Raw genomic sequence first — 20,265 nt, forward strand, 5'->3', positions numbered from 1 at the left:
ATTTCAGAGAAAACTGGTTGTTAAATTATTTGAATCCCACCACTGGATTAGCCTGATGGAAAAGAGTAGATGTCTGAGCAGGCAAGAATGGAATTGATTAACGTCAATAGCCAGCTCCCATTGTAGCTAACAAATTTTAAAAACCGCATGTAAAAAATTAAAAATGCAGAGTGAAACTAGCTAAAGACCCTATAAATAGCATTTTATTCTGGATTTGTCCCATTCAGATTAGAGCTTTATGAGTTCTAAAGTATGTAAAATAAAATTTTAAGAAGTTATTTTGAACAAAATAAAATAAAATAAACCCTCAGCTACAGTAAAGTCTTCTCCCAGTTAGTCATGTTAAAACCACAGGCCCTTGACAATGACAGTAGGATATTTTTTATATACTTTATTAAATATTGTTGCTGCATTGCTGTTCCTTGGCTTTATATTGTAAATCTCTGCACACATGTTTGCAATGGGACTGACAGATGGATATAAACATAGAGAATGACACATAGAGAACATGGGAACTTCTCTATAGTGTATCCCTATTTTCTCATGGTTTTTAATAGATGCAAATTCCCTTTTGTGTTCCACTGTGCTTTAGAGTATTTTTCTTTCCTGACTGTGATTTGATGACGCAAACAAGGATTCAGTTTTCCAATTCAGTTCTAGAGAAGAAAGATTGAAAAGATTGTTAGATTCCCTAAACCTCCTAGAAGACAAAGGACTGTGCCATGATGTCACTAAACAAATTACATCAGCAATGTAGCATCATGATGTCTACCGATGTTATGGAGACACAGGCTCTAGTGTAGATTTAGAAAAAGGTCCCCAAGAAACATTTTTCTAAACCAGTAAAACCAAATATCAGAATGCATAATTCTATTACAGTGAATATAAATATTATTTTGTTATGAAGTTTTTATATCCTTTTATACTTATAATGATTTATATATTTTGGATAAATAGGTGGGAAAAAGGGCAGGGAAAAAGCAGTAGGACACTGGAGCTCATAAAATAGAAACAATCTTCCGTTATATATTAAGACGGACAGTATTTAATATTTATTTGCTATGTATATGTAGGGGTGCGGGTCTATACATAGGTTGTACACAGTATGTTTTAGGTGTGTGTCATGTATGTGTTTCACTTTGAGAGCAGGCAACTGAATTTCATTTTTGATGTGTCCCGTTGTGCTCACAGTAAAAAAAAACGACAATAAAGGTTATCTTATCTATCTTATCTAAACTTCATAGTCATATATTATCTGAACGCAGGCTTTAAATTTGAAGCATTTATAACAGTGATGGCGAACCTTTTAGAGACTGAATGCCCAAACTGCAACCCAAAACCCATTTATGCATCATCGAGTACTGGGTGGGTGTGGCCCATTGGCTGGGTGTGGCCCATTGGCTGGGCGTGGTCCATTGGCTGGGCGTGGTCTGCAGTGGTAATGGCAGACTGGGTGGGACTAAAAAGTTCAATCAATTCCAACTTTGCAAGACCTTTTTTTTTCCCACGAGAAGTTGAAATTGACTGAACCTTTTTTTTTTTTGCACACGGCGGCAGAGGCCTAAACCAAAAAAGTTTTATAAAACCCAGCTGAAGGCCTAGGACTGGGGCGACGGTGGGCGTCCCCACAGAGAGGGCTCTGAGTGCTGCCTCTGGCACCTGTGCCATAGGTTTGCCACCACTGATTTATAATATTCATCCATTCACCATATTTCTACATTGCCCATCTCACCTAAATCACTCTGGGTGCTTTACCATAAAAAATAATATATTCCTTGAAGACCAGCATGCTGGCAGGATCCAAGCTTTGTATTAAGTCAAAATGTTATTTGGCTGGTTTTAGTTTAGAAAATTGTATGAACTTGGTCCATTATGATTTAACTCAAACTATTACTTAGCATGTAGTGCAAAGTAGCCTAGTTGGGATTTACTTCAAAAAAGGTAAAATTAACTCAGAAATATTCACAGGTGGGTATGTATGTATCAGAAAATGCAGGCAAAAAGGGGCAATCATAGTTTTTTTGATACCCCCCCCAAACATACTGGTCTAATATAACACATGAAATGACAGCCTCTATTTTGATATTCAAGGATACTCAGAGACAAAGAAAATGAAGGAAAGGATGTCTCATATTTTTATGGAGATCTTACTATATAATCAGTAATTTATATCCATGCCAGCAAAACTTGAATACTGATGCATGGAATCTAGCCAGTCTCAAATTTATTTAGAGGCCTATAACCACTTTCTTATGATTCTGAATTTCCACTCTAAAACAGCTTGCCACTTTTGAGCAGATGGTTTACTGTGAAAACTCAATCATGGAATATGTTGTTTTAAAGGACAGATACGGACCTACTTCAGCTGGAGATTTGTGAGCTGCAAAGGATGGGTTTGTTTTAAACCATCTGGCCTTTGTTTCTTTTTGGGAATTTTGGTTTGTAGGTGGAAAGGTGGGTGTAGCTTGATTTGAAAGGCAGAATTGTGGTTAGAAGGGTCTCAGACTGCAACTTATAAACAGACAACCTAAATTAATATGCACTTGCGTTTTCAGACCTGCCAAACAGCTAGGACCAGCAGTGAATCTTAAGTGCATGCCGACAACTAAATTGAACAGTATATTATTGCATGGCAATCCAGACTAGAACAATTAGATTAATTCCAGTTCTTCACCTCCTCTTAAATTTTACACGATATAAAATATACCTCTGACTAAAAGGATTTCTGTTCTTGGTGGTAATTTATGTTTTAAAAGACATTCTATGCAGACTGCCCTAGTTGCATACCCTTTTATTTTAAATACTATATCTCACTTCAGAACAGTGTTCCTCAACCATGACAACTTGAAGATATGTGTACTTCAATTTACAGAATTCCGATCCAGCATGGAACTTGATGACCACCTTGTGTCGGGGGTGTCTACTGGTGTGTGTGGAGGGGGAACAATCAAGAAAACAAAATAGAGTGCATGTAAAAGGGGGCAGGGGATTGTAGCCCAAGTTTAAATGTTATGGATCCTCTGCAGATCTTTCTGCTTTATATTCACTATAATCCCAATAAAACCAATGTAATTTTGCAATAGATTTGAAGATGGAAGTAGTCTAAAAATTCCTGGTTACAATACCTTAAACCAGGATTGGGCAAGAAAGGGGTAAATTCACTTGTCAATTACTGTCTTGTTAAACTATACAGTCCAGAGCAAATTGAGTTGGAAGGAGATGAGATGGAGAAAATCCCCACTTTTGTTACTGAAAGCAGGAGTTGCCCAGTACAAAGCATGATGACATCATGGTTCAAACAGTGTGTGAAATATATAATGGCATTATTCGTATAATGACCTCATGAGCTTTGTGACATCACTCTCCTTGTCCATAAGAGCAGAAAGTTGCTTTGATTTCTACTGAGCAGAACTTATAGATTCATCACCTCTGGATGATGAGAAAAAGATCTGTATTTGAATGTTGCATTGAAACAAGGATAAGTGTGACTGTTGGTTGGACTTTGTTACCAATTCTGGTCTAACATCTGCAGTTGTTTGGTCTGACATCAATTGACATAACCAAGAGTTGGTTTTCCATTGCTGGCGTGCATTGGACTCCATAACCATAACCATAACAGATCTGGGAATGTCTCCCCCCCCCTATAAGCACCTGTGCTCAGGTGTTGTGAGAGGCACTTTGCATTGATGGTATCTGATTTCACCGAGTCACTGATTAACCGAGTAGCTTTTCCAAAAGCTATTAAAATAACCAGTTTCTTAATCATCCTTATTTTTTCCAGCGACTTTGACCAGCAGCAGTATTCTATTTCAGGAAAGGGGGGGAAGAATGAATTAAAATGTCTGTTCACAACCTTGGTAGCTTGGTAATAATTGCCTTTCTCCAGCTCAAAATTTCAGTTCTTAGTCACTCAGAATAGTAAGGGAAGAAGCCCTCAAGTTGAGTTGAATTCCTGCTGTGTCTTCATGGATTTGGTGACAGTACAGAAGTGATTTGTGTTTTCTTGTATTTTCTTCCCATATGCATTTTGACTTCCGATTATAACTATGGCAATTTCTGGTGGGCTTCTATTGTGAAAGCTGTCTTGTTCTTTCTCAAGGGCAGCCAAAGTCATCCAGTTTTTGCCACCTGCTGTGATTTCTTGTGATGTAATTGTTCTGCAGCTTGCTAAGTTTTAACGGGAGTTCTGGCCTGTTAGCTTTGCATGTCCTGAAAATGTTAGTTGATTAACAAGGGTGTTCACCGAGTAGGATCAAAATGTCAAGAGCATGGCCCCATGGGAGTGTAGATTGGGGTGTGGAATCAAAGCCCGGACTACCAAACCAATAATCTAGGCTCAGTGCAGTATTTATTCATTGACCATTGCCCACTGGAGGAATTCTCTCCAGAGAATAATGGAAGAAATTTCTACAGATAAAAGGATCCATCATATTTATGCATTTCAGAAAGGTGGAGAAAACGTACAATCGTACATATGCATAGGTAATAGATTATGTAAGCATAGATATTTATAATTACCAAGCCTCGTGTTATTTCCCCAGCCTCCTACTGCTACTGCCCTAAAAATGAATAGGTCTTTAAAAAAGGTATATATTTACATTACCACAGAAATTTTGATAGAACTTTTTGAGAACCAGTGCCAATTATTACATATAATTACATAATATTACATATTCTTTCCATATTTCTATTTTGTTAACATGCTCCTACTCCTTGAAGAATTTGTTTTCTGCACAAAGTGTCACCAAATTTACAATCTTCAAATTACCACAATCTTCAAAAAATACCCATAAAATCCTACTAGCAGATATGGCTATTATAACACATAGCATAATATTTGGAATATTTGAACTTTGTAATTATAGAAATCTAATTCAAGCAGGGGTTGGACTAGAACTAGAAGCAGTGGTACGGGTACCACCTGTGGTACAATAGAACCTGGCAGGTGGTACGCAACCATCCTAGAAAAGTGGTAGCAGGGGAGGGGAATAAGCTGAACCGGTGGCAGCATCACACAAGCCTGACCGAGAGATGGCTGGAGCTGCAAGGCTGTCAGAGCTCAGCGGAAGCGCCAGGATCAGCGCCAGTCTCCAGCTGTAGCTCAGCGCTGATCCTGGCACTTCTGCTGAGCCCTGAAGAAGCACCAATCAGCTGGAAGGCAGCACTGATCCTGGTGCTTCTGCTGAGCTCAGAAGAAGCGCCGATCAGCTGGAATGTTGCAGCATCTCCAGGGTCTTGTGATTTACATTCAGATGCTTGGCAACTGATTCATATTTATGAAAGTCACAGTGTCCCAGGGTCATGTGAAGTGACCAAAACCTGCTGCAACCACCCAGCAGATGGGGGGAATAAAAACCAAATATCCCCCCACCCCACCCCCACTGCCAATCCTCAACAGAAATGCTGACAACAATGAAAACCTTGGATAGGAGGAAGAGCGCGGCCAGGTGGACAGGCAGGTGTCTTGCTCAGCTGTGGCTTGGGGGGCACTTTTTTCAGTGCCATTGTAACTTCAAACAGTCACTAAGTGAACTATTGTAAGTTGAGGACTACCTGTACTTTATCACTTTTTTCTCTCTTTTTTTGGTCATCAAGTTTTTGACACCTTGCTAGGCGACTGGTGGTACTCGGATGTTGCCATATCCTAAAAATGGTACAGTGGGAGAAAAGGTTGAAAAACCCTGGACTAGAAGATTTACAAGGTCCCTTCCAACTATGTCATTCTATTATTCTGTTAAATTAATGCAAACAGTTGAAATATTCAAATATTTAGGGATGCTATGTAATTAACCAAATGCATTATAGTATACTTCCCTATTATATACTGCCCTCAAATTTTCCTCAAGATACTTGGTTTACTTTCTTTTAAGCTGGCCATTAAATGATATATGGTCATAATTGTTTTTGAATTATTAACTTTGACTATTCAAAAATGTAGTTGCACATACATTTTGTATTAGCTAATCAGTTCTTTAATCAGTTTGTATTGATTATTCTTTTTAGTTGTGACCTAGAATGTTGTGACCCAGTAACATTTTATCTAAGTTGTGTCCAAAGTGAAAATTACTTTCTAGGCGTTTACTTACTTAAACATCAATCTGAGCCATTCTTCCTTAGTTTTATATAATGCTTCTCATTTAAATCCTCCAACAGTCATTCAAAAAGATACAATTATTGCTGGATGTGCTATCAAAGTTCCATTTGTCCTTGGCCTTCCAAAGTCATTGCTTTGGACTCCAGCCTATATCAGAGGCGCAGATATGTTTAACATTTCCATTGTCTTGCAGTCAATCCAATTGTTCGAGACCAAATTGCAAAATTTGTCCATGTTGCTGTCTTTGCAGTAGGCTGTTTGGATCGCAAATACATTCAGGATCAGTGGAAAAGAAGAAATCTGAATCCTTGGCCCTCAAACTAGCTTGTCCAAAATCCACCACATCAGCAAAGCAGAAAAACATAGCCCAAGGTCAACTCAATGTTCAAGATACTGAGTACAAAACAAGAATTATGGAAGCTGATGAGATGAGAAAGTTGCACGATGACCTTAGAGCTTCCAAGAAATTCCAACCATTCAAAGGGGAAGATATTACAGCTTTGCAAAAGAAACAGATGATTTAATATCAAGCCTACAAATATATAAAAGACATAAGCTGCCATTTTATCTTCTTAACTTTTACAATCTCATAGCCAGTAGACCTTACCAGATTCTTCTTTTACAATCAAGCCATGTCTAGAAAATTTTCTCCTAATTTACCAAATTTGAACGGAATACAGGATAGTCACAGATGGGTGAACAACATATTTCTGCCACTGATACGCAATCCCTATCACTCAAACTATCTTCTGAATACCTGGTCCAAAGTCCTGGGATTGCCCAGAATGAGGCAAATAAGAAGGAAATATTCTGCTGTTGGATGTGTACTTCCCCATGAATTGAAAAATACATTTGTACTACATACTGTTCATTGCAAGAAGAAATATGGATTTGACCAAGAAGATCAAAGTAACTACTAGAGTTCTTGGATGGCAACTACCAACACCTCAGCTCTCAAGCACCATGCTGAGTTTCTAAACTTCAGTTATGAGGCAATAGCACCTAGTGAGATTGCATCTCTCATGGACAATTAAATGGATATCCTTCCAGCGGATATACTTTTTATTTTTTTCTTCAAAGAACCACCAGTGAATTCAACAAAAAGGCTGGAAGCTATGGAAATGAAAAGCTAGATTGATGAGATATGAGCAATGATTTTTGAATTAACAACTTTTAATGTTAATGTGAACATTAGGCAGAAGCTGAAATCTGATCAACTCATTCAGTTGCTGTCAGACCTGCCCCAGCTTTATCTCCAGGAAAGAAAGACCCTCGACTCCATTTGGTTGAAGTGATAGGCTCTTTTACTGAGGGTTAGTGGTTGCAGTAAAAGCAAGGTAGTGTCAGTACCACTTTATAAACCCTTAGTAAGTCCACAGCTGGACTACTGTATCTAGTTTTGGTCACCACATTACAAAAAAATATTGAGACTTTGGGGAAAAGTGCAAGGAAGAACAAATAAGATGATTAAGGGCCTGGAGACAAAAACATGAAGAACGGTTGCAGGAACTGTATATGGCTAGTCTAGAGAAAAGAAGAACTAGGGGTGACATGATAGCAGTGTTCACATATTTGAGGGACTGCCACAAAGAAGAGGGGGTCGACTTATTTTCCAAAGCACCAGAAGGCAAGACAAGAAACAATGGATGGAAACTACTCAAGGAGAGAAGCAATCTGGAATTAAGAAAAAACTTCCTGACAGTGAGAACAATCAACCAGTGGAACAGCTTGGCTTCAGAAGTTGTAGGTGCTTCATCACTGGAAGTTTTTAAGAAAAGACTGGACAGCCACCTATCTGAAATGGTATAGGGTTTCCTGCTTGAGCAGAGGGCTGGACTAAAAGACCTCAAGGTCCCTTCCATTTCTATTCTGATTGATATTTGTACATTTCAAAAAGGAGGAGAAAAGAGTATAGTCATACATATGTAAAAGTAATGTAAGCATGGATATTCATAATTAGCAAGCCTCAAGTTGCTTCCCTGCCCTTCTGTTGTTACCATCCTCAAGAACGAATTACTATTTTAATAGAAAGAAAGGTAACAGAATAACAGATTTGCAGGTCTTCTAGTCCAACCCCCTGCTCAGGCAGGAAGCCCTATACCGTTTCAGACAAATGGTTGTCCAGTCTCTTCTTAAAAACTTCCAGTGTTGGAGCATTCACAGCTTTTGGGGTCAAGTTGTTCCACTGATTAATTGTCCTAACTGTCAGGACGTTTCTCCTTAGTTCTGCTCAGTTACATTGCCATTGAAGTGCTGATAAGATTTACTGAGAATCAGGCACTTCAAGGTTGTCTTTTTAATGTGCCAGTTAGCATTCATTCCTTCTGTTTCTATTTTGCTAACATGCTCCCACACATCCAATTATTTATTTTGTTCACAGGAGCTCTGCCTGTTATGTGCAACACATACACAAAAAAGTAGCAAACTTGATGACACAGATGGCTACTATCTTGACTTTGTTAACCTTCACCCTGTGGTTGTTCTTAACTAAGGAAGAATTCAAGTCAATAACTACGACATGATCTCTTTGATTTGGAATTCTAGAAGTTGAAGATCACACATCTTAAAGTTGCCAAGGTTGAAAAACAATGTTTGGGAAAAAGTTTCATCAACTTGCTGGATTTAATTCTAACATTAGAATTTAATGGAAGGCAAAATGGCAAAGAACAGGATATATTTTGTCCCTGTTGCATTTATAGTGTCTAACAAATTTCAAGATTTAGATATACCCTCAACTTGGGGTGACTGGTCCCCATTCCCTGTTTCTAATCTCTGTCCTTCTACTTTTGCAAACTTTGGAAACTGGCATTTTCTAATAAAAAAAGTCTCTAGTAGGTTAGCAAACATTTGTGACTGCAAAGTTTGCAGATTTCCAGTGTTCTCTAATACATTATGAAAGTAGCGGTAACATTTACCCTTCAGTTGAAGTTGGCAATGATACAAGAATCATGTTTCTGAAAGGTTAAGAAGATTCTGTACAAAGATAAGCATCACTCATTTTTTCCTAGTGGGTGTAAGCGGTGCTTCTTTCTTACATTCTAGCAGCTTCTATACTTCTTGTTTAAGATGGCTGGGTGTCTTTGGAGTTCTCCCTTATAACCTTTTTTATGAATGATAGTACAAGGATGAGGTACAACTGCATGGTTATAATTCTACAATACATTCAAAAAACTGTATTCAAAATAGATTTAGCAAAATATTCAGGTAGTCCTCAATTAGCAACAGTTCGTTTAGTACAATTCAAAGTTATAGTGGCACTGAAAAAAGGGACTTGTGACTGTTTTTCACACTTTGCAGCATCCCCATGGTCACATGATCGAAATTCAGATGCTTGGCAACTGACTCATATTTATGACGGTCCCAGTGTCCCACGATCATATGATGACTTTTTGGAACCGTCTGACAAGCAAAGTCAATGGGGAAGCCAGATTTACTTAACAACCCTGTTACTAACTTAACAATTGCAGTGATTCACTTAACTGTGGCAAGAAAGGTCATAAAATGGGGCACTTAACAACTGTCTCACTTAGCAACAGAAATTTTGGGGTCAGTTGTGGTTGTAAGTCGAGGACTTATCTGTATTCAAAAAACAAAGATGCATCAGGGCGATCTAATTCCCAAGAAGAGTTAAATTTGGCAGGCTATCTAAATTATGAAAAGTGAACATTGGCAATATTGCAAATCATTTATTTTACTCTGCTCTAACTATAGTATATCCTGAAGAAATATATTAAAGCGGCATTCTATTGATTTTAGAAGCCACTTAATGGTATATTTCCTAGAATTCTTCTGAATTTTCAGGAAACATGCATTTGCAACTGGAAGGGTAGAAATGTCCTGTTAAAAACAAATATCTTTTGACTCCTGGAAGTTGATCCCAAAATTGCATCATATCAGAATGGCAAAGTTCTGACCTGGTTGGTTAATATTCTTCATCAGTGAAGATCACATATTCATAGTGTATTTTTTTTTTTTAAATGTCAGAAGAGACCTTTTCTAGTTTTGGAGTTGCAAAGAAGATGAATGGCTAGATGGGCAGAAATTCTTTCAGACTTGCAAAATAGTCAGGAAACATGACCAGATGAGCTACTTCTACTTTATTGTAAGATTACATTAACACAGGGGTGTCAAACTCAATTTTACTGAGGGCTGCATCAGCATTGGGGTTGCCCTCGGTGGGGCCGGGTAGGTGTGGCCAGGGTGGATGCGGCCTACTGGGTAGGCGTGGATGGAGTGGGTGTGGCCTACTGGGTGGGCATGCCCAGTTCTACATCTTTCGTGTCAAGGGTGCCTATGGGGGGCCTGGGCAGGAGTGGGACAGATCTGAGGGTCTCTGGCAGAAGGGGGTGGGACTGGGGCAAGTGCCAAGGCATGGTCTACTGGGGCAAGTGCCAAGATGGCCACTACAAAATTGTACATTGGCTCCCAACTGGCCTGGGCCAGGGCCAAGGCAGCGGGGGCCGTTCCCTCACTGTTTTCAGGATGGCTTCATGGGCCACATGAAACCACTTCGCGGGCCACATCTGGCTCCCGGGCCTTGTGTTTGACATGTCTGCATTAACAGAATCTTACAAGTCTGAAAATACTTCTCTCCCTTGTCCCCTTTTAGTGCAAAACCCGGGGGGGGGCCTCTTCAGAGCCTCTTGTCCTGCCCACATTTCCTCTTTGTTAATAGCACTAAACCTTTGTGCAACAGGAAGCAGTGGAGATCAGTGGCTCTTAGTCTCAGTGGCAGGTGGGACTTCCTCTGAAGACCATTTGCTGACAGACTAATGGGCTTTCTTGTGCAAATGGTTAACCTCTGTGGGAACAGATTGCTGGAATCAATGGGCTTCGGCTCAGATCCAGTCAGAATAGAGCTGGAATGGACCTTTGGAGGTCTTCTAGTCCAGCCCCCTGCTCAAGCAGGAGACCCTCTACCACTTCAGACCAGTGGCTGTCCAGTCTCTTCTTAAAAGCCTCCAGTGATGAAGCACCCACAATTTCTGAAGGCAAGCTGTTCCACTGGTTAATTGTTCTCACTGTTAGAAAGTTTCTCCTTAATTCCAAGTTGCTTCTCTCCTTGATTGGTTTCCATCCATTGTTTCTTGTCTTGCCTTCTGGTGCTTTGGAAAATAAGCTCACCCCCACTTCTTTGTGGCCTCCCCTCAAATATTAGAACACTGCTATCATGACATCAAGCACCTTTAGTCCTTCTTTTCTCTAGACTAGCCATACCCAATTCCTGCAACTTGCAGGATAGGATGTATGTTCTTTTGCTCCTATAGGCTCTTAATCAGTCTGTCTTTGAAGACACCCGCTCAAAACACTGCAAAACTAAAGTGAGTTTTGACTCAATCTGCTAGTCTACTTATGGGTCAAAACCTGCCTCCGTTCTAGCCCATTCAGTGCTAATGGTCCTGCCTGCAGGGAGAGGATGAGGGAAAATCCATCCCCCTTCCCATCCTTAGCATTCGCTATACATTGACACTAAAGAAGAACCATTTTTTAATACTGGCAAAATACAGATCACACCAGTAGGGACAGCAAATGTTGTATAGATAGTCCTCAACTTATGGCCAAAATTGAGCCCAACATTTCTGTGGCTAAGCAAGACAATTAAGTGAATTTAGCCCCATTTCATGATCTTTCTTGCCACAGTTGCTAACCGAATCACTGCAGTGGCTAAGTTAGTAAGACGGTTGTTAAGTGAAACGGCTTCCCCATTGACTTTGCTTGTCAGAAGGTCTCAAAAGAGGATCACATGACCCCCCAGTGACACTGCAACTATCATAAATATGAGTCTGTTGCCAAATATCCAAATTTTGATCACATGACCATGGGGATCCTGCAACGGTCATAAATGTGAAAAGCAGTCATAAGTCACTTTTTCCAGTGCTCTTGTAACTTCAAACAGTCACTAATTGAATTGTTGTAAGTCAAGGACTGCCTGAATTAGTGTAATTTTCTACAGGCTCAAGAGCGCCCTATATGTGGATATGCACCTGGTATGATGGAAAATTTAGAATCAAATGAGTATAAAAATTGAGGGGATGAGCTGAGAAAGAAGAGCTATTATCAAATAAAATGGACGATTTTATATTGTAACCACTGCAAGATCTGGTGTGCTGGAAGAAAACAATATCCTATATATTTATAGTATACCACAATCAACGATGATTTTTGGCAGCTCACATAAAAATATATTACAAAAAACCTCCATGCAAAAATAAAATCCCACCAATATATTTGAGAAGTCTTTCAAAGAATCATCAGTTATTGGCTGTTACTGATTCTTCTTCTTCTATTGTGGTTGTTGTTATTATTATTAATCAGTTTCTGCATTAACATATGAATTAAATAATTGGAGGGATGAAGTAACAATAGAAAAAAATGAAACTTTAATGTCGAAGATTCAAGTCCCTTCCTGAGGTGAAATCTTGGCTTGAAGTTGCAGTTTGTTTCTGGTCAACTTTTTTTCTTTTGCTTTGGAGCAATTTTTAACACAGAGATAAAGTTTTCATCTGGGATCATCTTGAAAGCTCTTTAGTTTTCAGGCAGCTGCTCTGCTTTATCTTTAGTCCCCACTCCATCTTCCCATTGTTCTCTTTGCCCCACTCCCTTCTTCAGTTCAGACTCCCTTTGTTACACACAGTTGTGTGACTCACAACCAGTCTTCTCACAGAGAGGCCCTCCGGCCCAAATGGAATTGTTGTCAAGATGAGCAGCAAAGAAAGTTTTCATTGTGTGTGGATGGAGCTCCCTCTTCAGACACACCAGGAAAATCCACTAATATTGAAAATAGAAACCACCCATCTCTCCAAAGCCCCAAATAGCATTTTTTGTTCTCTGAGAGGAAAGAATGACACCCATTCATTTGTATTTTTAAACTGCGCTTTGAGACAGAAGAGATCTTATTCCTTGGGGCTGAAAATTCTATCCTCTGGGGAACTCTGTCTGAACTTTTTAGTCTTAGATGTTTATTCAAATAGCCCATGTAAGATTTTATTTACTTGTGACACACACACATGCATACGTACACACGCACATCTTCTCAGGCTAGGGCAAGATACTGATGGAAATGTCAATAAAGGGAAATAACAGAACATTATTTTCAAGGCAAAATAAAGTGCAAAGCCACCAAACAGCATTGGATTTAGAGCTGATTGATCTTCTTCAATTATATTTTTAATTGTATACCTAAAAAGAACAAAGTGGGGGTGAAATAATAGCAATGTACATTTCTCACCAAACAACTCTTCCATATATTCACATTTTGTTGTACAGTTACAGAATAGAAAGAATAATAAGAGTTGGAAGGGATCTTGGAAGTCATCTAATCCAACCCCCTGCTCAAGCAGGAGACCCCATATCATTCTAGACCAGTGGTTCTCAATCTTTTTAATGCCGTGACCCCCAACCGGTCGTAAGTTGAAGACTACTCAACCGGTCGTAAGTCGAGGGCTACTCAATTGGTGCAGCACCGTTTGGAGAATGGGACTTTTGGCGGGCTCAGCAGGGCAGAGACAGCCTGGATAATTCCTATTGGCTTTTGAAAGCCAATAGAATTAGACTCTATTCAAGAGAGTCTATTCTATTGGCTTTCAAAAGCCAATAGAATAAAAGGGAGTAGCACAGCTATGGAAAAAGGGAAAAAAATGGCAGACTGCGTTGTTTGGCGACCCCCGTGAAATGGTCGTTCGACCCCAAATGGGGTCCCGACCCACAGGTTAAGAACCACTGTTCTAGACCAGCGGTTCTCAACCTATGGGTCACGACCCCATTTGGGGTCGATCGACCACTTTTCGGGGGTCGCCAAAGGCGGCGATCTGCCATTTTCTCCCCTCCGGGTGGCGCCCGCGCATGCGCGCTGCGCATGGGGGCACGCATGCACGCCGCACATGCGCATAACATTTGTGTGACGGGGGTCGCCGTCACACAAACATTGAGAACCGCTGTTCTAGACAAATGGCTGTCCAATCTCTTCTTAAAAATCTCCAGGGATTGGGCATCCACAGCTTCTGAAGGCAAGCCATTCCACTGGTTGGTTGTTCTCATTGACAGGAAATTTCTCCTTAATTCTAGCTTGGATTTCTCTTTGTTAAGCTTCCATCCGTTACTTCTTGTCTTGCCCTCAGGTGCTTTGAGAAGTACAGTTTCTTAGTAGGCATTGGTGTCCTAGTAGATGCATTTGTTCTGATTTGGGTCATATTGAGTGTGATGTAATATTGGGGACTGCCTTCCCCAAAGGGTCTCCCTGAATTCAGGATCAACTACAGTTTTTCTCCTGAGTGTTTTGCTGACTTTGCAATGAGCTATCCATAGTGGGCCAGCCCTTGCAGGTTTCAGATCTTCCAGCCTGCCGCCATCAAAAGTGCTGCGTGCAGCCCAGTTGTCGCTGTTAATGCACAAATGTCAGAGGAAGAATTTCATTAAGTCTTTTGCACACATTGAATCCCAAGGATTGTAGAAGGTGGAGGGGAGAAAGATGATAGGACCATTTGCTTCCATACAGAACCAAGCAACTGTTCAGTTAATTATAGATTTGAGAAGAATCTCTGGAAGATAAAAGTCAACATCTCTTGCTCAAATAGGAGGGAGAAATGAAACTGTAGAAATGGTTTCCATAATGCCATTTCCATCTTTTGGTGATCTGCAAAGGTTGGGAATCAGCAAACTTGGTGACCAGGCTTTGAACAGGCTATTGTATTTCCTTCCAGTCTAGTCAATGATATCAGTGACCACCTATGTTTTAAAATGATAATGTTTGATATATTAAAGTTCACAGGTTTAGTTTTAGTTTACCTCAGTAAAATACTGAGGTAAAATACTTTCTTTCCTTTTGAAAAGACTCTAGCAAAGAAGATCTTAAGGATTGTAGATAGTCCCAGAACAGCCAATGTTTACTGCAGACCCAGAATCTCCACATAGTCATTCAGAAGCTATATCTAAAGTGTGTGTGTTCGATTTTATATTATTGGGTAATGATCGCTATTCCATCCCAATCCACATTTTCTCTTTCAAAGTATTCTCAACACTGTGCCTTTGTTCTTATGGGAGCATCTTTTGCATGAGTGTGTGTACAAAAACGTGGATACAAGAGCCATTGTAAATGATCTCACAGGGAGCACTTCAAGATTAGTTAAGAGTACAGAAGTAACTATTTTAGAACTTTACATCTTGCTTACTTTTCCCAAAGAAAAAATAATATGAAAAAAAGTTTTAAGAAGATTTGGGATAAAATACAGCATAGAATCCTTCCCCACCCCCCATCCCTCTCCAACACATTCCAGAATTCTTAGATGCTAAGGCGTCCCTGGAGAGAATTGAGTTCATTACCCAGTTTTCCTCCCCATAATAGACAGAAGCTGAATGGACTCTGGAAAATGTGCTTATTTTGTCTAACTCAGTGTTTCTCAACCATAGCAGCTTGAAGGTGAGTGGACTTCAACTCCCAGAATTCCCCAGCCAGCATGGCTGACCAAGAAATAATGGGAGTTGAAGACCACACATGTTCAAGCTGCCAAGATTAGAATATTGGCCTAACTCAAAAGCAGAAATCAACTTTGGCAGAATTAGGGCAGACATGTCAAACACAAGGCCCAGGTGCCAGATGTGGCCCGTGAAGCCATCCTGGAAACAGTGAGGGAACAGCCCCCGCTGCCTTAGCCCTGGTCCAGGCCAGCCGGGAGCCAATGTGCAATTTTGTGGTGGCCATCTATGCTGAAACGCATTCAGTCTTAGCTCCACAAGGCCGTCTAGAAACAGTGAGAAATCAGCCCCTGCTATGTTGGCCCCGCCCCCTGGGTGCATGCTGGGGAGGTGTCACCCTTTGTGAGGAATGAAGAAATGGACCATGCCTTAGCATTTGCCCCGGTACCACCCCCTTCTGCCAGAGACCCTCAGATCTTTCCCACTCCTGTCCAGGTCCTCACAGGCACCCTTGACGCGAATGATGTAGAGCTGGCCATGCCCACCCAGTAGGCCACACCCACTCCATCCGCACCCACCCTAGCCGCACCCACCCCCCCCCCTGAGGGCAACCGCAATGCTGATGCAGCCCTCAATGAAATTGAGTTTGACACCCCTGATTTAGGGGATGCTGATGCAAAATGCTGATATCTTGGCTTAGATGCTCTGGGCCTTCTTTTCTCCTCTTTTCTCTTAGTTATAAGGAAAGTACAAGCCAGAAGTGGGGTTCTTGCAAGGAAAGAGCAGAAATCTTCTAGCCACTGTTTCCAGCTGCCATTTTGTATTCTACACAGGGAATCTTGTCTCTTGCCTACCTCAGCCCTTCCCATCCATCTGCTGTCTGCAGATCCAAATTAGAAGAAATGATAACTGGTCATTGTAAAGTCGATCCAGGAATAGAAGTATTTATAAAATGGATGAGATGCTCTGTATTCAGGAAGAAGAAGCCTACTTATCCCAATTTTCTTTTCAGATGCTCAAAATAACGAGAGCAAAAGCTAACTTGGATATTTATTTTTTCATACATTCCCTTTTCCCAAAGCATGCTAGTTTAAAATAGTTCAAAGCAATAAGCTGGCCGCACCTTCATTACTTATCTGGGTGAAATTGATTCCCAGTGATGGGTCACTTAGAGGTTTCTTTGATCTGTATTTAATTTACAGGTAATGAAACATTTTGCTGCAACTTTTCTGCAGTTTTGGCCCAGCCATTTTCTCCAATCTGTTTCATTAATTATGTTGTGGTTAATGTTGTGCTCTAAAAATTGTATGTCAAAGCAAATGCAAACTGTTATTTTGTGTTAACTGATTTCTCTAGTCTCAGAAGCTAAGTAGGGTTGGGTTGGGCTAGCAGGTAGAAATCCAGACTAGACAAGGAATAAGCAAACAACATATGCCAGAAAAAAGCAATTCATTTTTTTTAAAGAAAACTAAATGGGGTTTTCCCATAAAGTCAATAAGAATCAAGCTCAGCTGAAAGGAGACTTCATAATTTTATGTATTTTTAAAAAAATCTGCAGAGCTCTTTCTCCAACATCACTTGTGCAATTGTCATCAACTGCCAGGATCCTCCATTTCTGACCCACAGAAAAGGAAAGAGAGCAGGCACATGAAAGAAAAACATTATTTCACCCACTTCTACTCCACTTCTACTGCAACCCTCATCAGGTATGTTTCTCGTCAGTGTTCGGAAGCTGTTTGCTGTATCGTATAGCCTTGACGGATGCTTTTCCAAGCCCCATCCCTGTCCTCAATCCTAAAAACTAGAGGAGCTATCTGTGCATCCATTTGGAGAAGAAACACAGTTCTGTGTCTCTTCCGCACCCTTCAGGAAATGAAATTTGAGGTCCTATGGGTAGTCCTCAACTTACGATCATAACTGAGCCCAAAATTTATGTTGTTAAGTGATAAATGTGTTAAGTGAGTTTTCCCCTATTTTACAACCTTTCTTGCCACATTTGTTAAGTGAATCACTGAAGTTGTTGAATTAGTAACCTAGGTGTTAAGTGAATCTGGCTTCCCCATTGACTTTGCTTGTCCAAAGGTCCAAAAGGGGATCATGTGACCCCGGGACACCTCAACTGTCATAAACACGAACCAATTGTCACGCATCCAAATGTAAATCACATGACCATGGGGATGCTGAAATGGTCGTAAGTGTGAAAAACCATCCTAAGTCACTTTTTTCAGTACCATAGTAACTTTGAACAATTACTAACAAATTGTTGTAAGTTGAGGACTACCAGTACTAGCTGTAACCCTCCCTTTTCCCCCCCAAATGTTCGGTTTGAGTGAAAGCAGCTCCTAGTAGAAGGTAGTTCCTCAGGATAAGAAATATATTATAATCTGAGAGACAGACTCTTTTTGCTTGAAGCAATTTCATGATTCCTTATTGATTTGACAGACAGATTTTTTTTTTAAAAAAAATGTCCTATTATGGTTTCCATAGCTATATGGCATTAATGTGGCCAGAATCTGACCTTGATTAGGGTTCCATTCTTTGTGGAAGGCTTGTGGGGGTGAAGAAATTGCCTCCTTCCCTTCTGCCATGAAATTATGATTATTTGGACAATAATATCTATGTGCATCATCTGTAAGATGCAAGGATGTGAGGGAAATAATCTATTTTCCCTTCCATGTTTCTTAAGGAAGACTATTACTCTTTACATGTGAGCAGTAGAGCTAAGACTCCACTGGAACATCAACTAGGAGGAAATTCACAGGTGTTATTCACATGCCATCGATGTTCTGATGATGAGATGGTCTGATGACCATTTCTTGAAGAACAAGTCCTTACAATGGCGCCTCCATCTTGGCAGCAGTTAAAGCCAGATTCAAACGATTCAGTGGGAAAGTGGGGCTTTCCATAGGAAACTGTAATCCTGATACGTTATGGAGGCAGAGCCTGAAGAAGGTCCCACTGGTCTTCTGTAGGGCCACTTCCCACTCATCTGACCACAAGCTCTGAGCTACCATGGCCATTTCTGCTTGGGCTAGTAGAGAACAGAAGCTCTTAGGCTTGTGGGTCGTGAGAATAGCCTTGGGCAGTGGTTCTCAACCTTTCTAATGCCGCGACCCCATAATACAGTTCCCCATGTTGTGGTGACCCCCAACCACTTATACATCACTGGGTGCCAGGGGCATGGCCAAAGAAAAGGGGGAAAAATGGCGGACAGCCTTGTTTGGTGACCCCTGTGAAATGGTCGTTCGACCCCAAATGGGGTCCCAACCACCAGGTTGAGAACCACTGGCCTTGAGGAACAGAAAGAAAAGCCACAACCAAGACAACAGTCCAGTAAAAGAAATCTGAGCCCAGAGCAGAAATGTAGCTTGAGAAAGCATCTTAGTCTTGACACTCCCTAGTTCTCCTGAAGGTAAAGGCGGAGGGGCTGGGGGGGGGGAGGCTTTTAGACTTGCAAGTTTCTGTTAGTCTAACTCTAACCCTATAATAAAAGTAGTTTTACTGTTTGCTGTTTGGTTTTCTACTCTGGGCTACCTGGAAAGGCTGACAAGAAATTAAAGTTTTCTTTTCTCCCTTCTCTTCCATTGAAACCTCAGGAGGGGATTCCCATGAAGTTTTTATCCTACTAGGAACTTCAGCTCATGTCTCCTGCAGGGGTGGTGAAAACCTGTCATGATGGCAATTATGATTTCACAATAAGTCTCACTTCCTTTTTAGTGCATTAGCACAAGTAAAGAGGAAATGGGACAATTGTGGACACCACCTTAATTAGGGGTCTTCAAACTTGGCCCTTTTATGACTTGTGGACTTCAATTCCCAGAATTCTTCAGCCAGGCACTCTGGCTGAGGAATTCTGGGAGTTGAAATCCACAAGTCATAAAAGGGCCAAGTTTGAAGACCCCTGACCTTGATTATTTTTTCCACTTCTGCAGATGTTCAAGATATTTGCTAGAGAGGAAACAGGAATTCTTCATCTTCTCTGCTCCTAACCCCTCAATTTTATCTCTCTACCCACCCCCACTCCCCTATCAAGTTTAACCATTTGGTGTCTTTCTAGTGATGTTCACTGACAGGGGACAGTCAGCTGTCCTGTCATACAATCAGGTTTTTCTTATCACTGATAATCCCAAAGTGTCCATATTGTCATTATGGATTTCATCAACACCATCTTCTAGAATCCTAAAATGGTTTATGTGGAGATCTTTTTGGATTTTATCCTTACCATGACCTTGGTGTGCAGGTTGACTTAATAGTGATGGCCCAAAGCCCCCCTTTGAGCTTCTGTGGTTGAGGTTAAATGATTAAATGATCTGTTCATAATTGTTCAGCATTCTACTTCAGAAGCTTTGGATACTCAGAGCTCAACTTGTACTTGAAGCTATATTTTTCTCTGAGGAATTATCTGCTCCTCAGTCATGTGAATTGCTATGACCTCAGAAGATATTTGAGTGCAACTGGCAACTGAAGTTGGAATTTTGCAAACTTGTTAGCCACAGGAAGAATTAATGGCTGCCTGCTTCAGTTAACTTGTTTGTTCAACTAGGCTTTAAGATTTCAAAAATTAATTGTGTAATTCAGCATTTTTATTTCAATGGCAAGGTGTCCATAGAAGGAGGTCAAAAAGTGCAAGAAAAGTGGGCATGACATTGCCATCAAAGTCCTACCTTTTTTGTATTAGGGTCATACATAACATATTGCTTATCTTAACTGCTATTGTGTAGCAGCAAAAAAGCCCAATAATGATTTTTTTAAATGCAGTG

General features: G+C 40.5%; 1 protein-coding gene across 3 annotated transcripts in view; it reads left to right on the plus strand.

Moving 5' to 3' along the window:
• PRR5 (proline rich 5) overlaps nt 1-20,265 on the plus strand; it is a 91,463-nt gene that overhangs the window by 16,068 nt on the left and 55,130 nt on the right. The window contains exons 1-2 of one of the 3 annotated variants that reach the window (XM_039341369.1): nt 8,488-8,671; nt 17,064-17,211. The exons of 1 other annotated variant lie outside the window; for it this stretch is intronic. In XM_039341369.1, the coding sequence (XP_039197303.1) occupies nt 17,153-17,211 (59 nt within the window). In that variant the 5' untranslated portion in view covers nt 8,488-8,671; nt 17,064-17,152. Of the gene's footprint in view, nt 1-8,487; nt 8,672-17,063; nt 17,212-20,265 lie in introns of those variants that run through there. One more of the 3 variants, XM_039341368.1, reaches the window with a different exon arrangement.

This window comes from Crotalus tigris, unplaced genomic scaffold (genome assembly GCF_016545835.1).
Source record: "Crotalus tigris isolate CLP2741 ecotype Arizona unplaced genomic scaffold, ASM1654583v1 scf7180000017764.6130737, whole genome shotgun sequence".
Taxonomy (NCBI): Eukaryota; Metazoa; Chordata; class Lepidosauria; order Squamata; family Viperidae; genus Crotalus; species Crotalus tigris.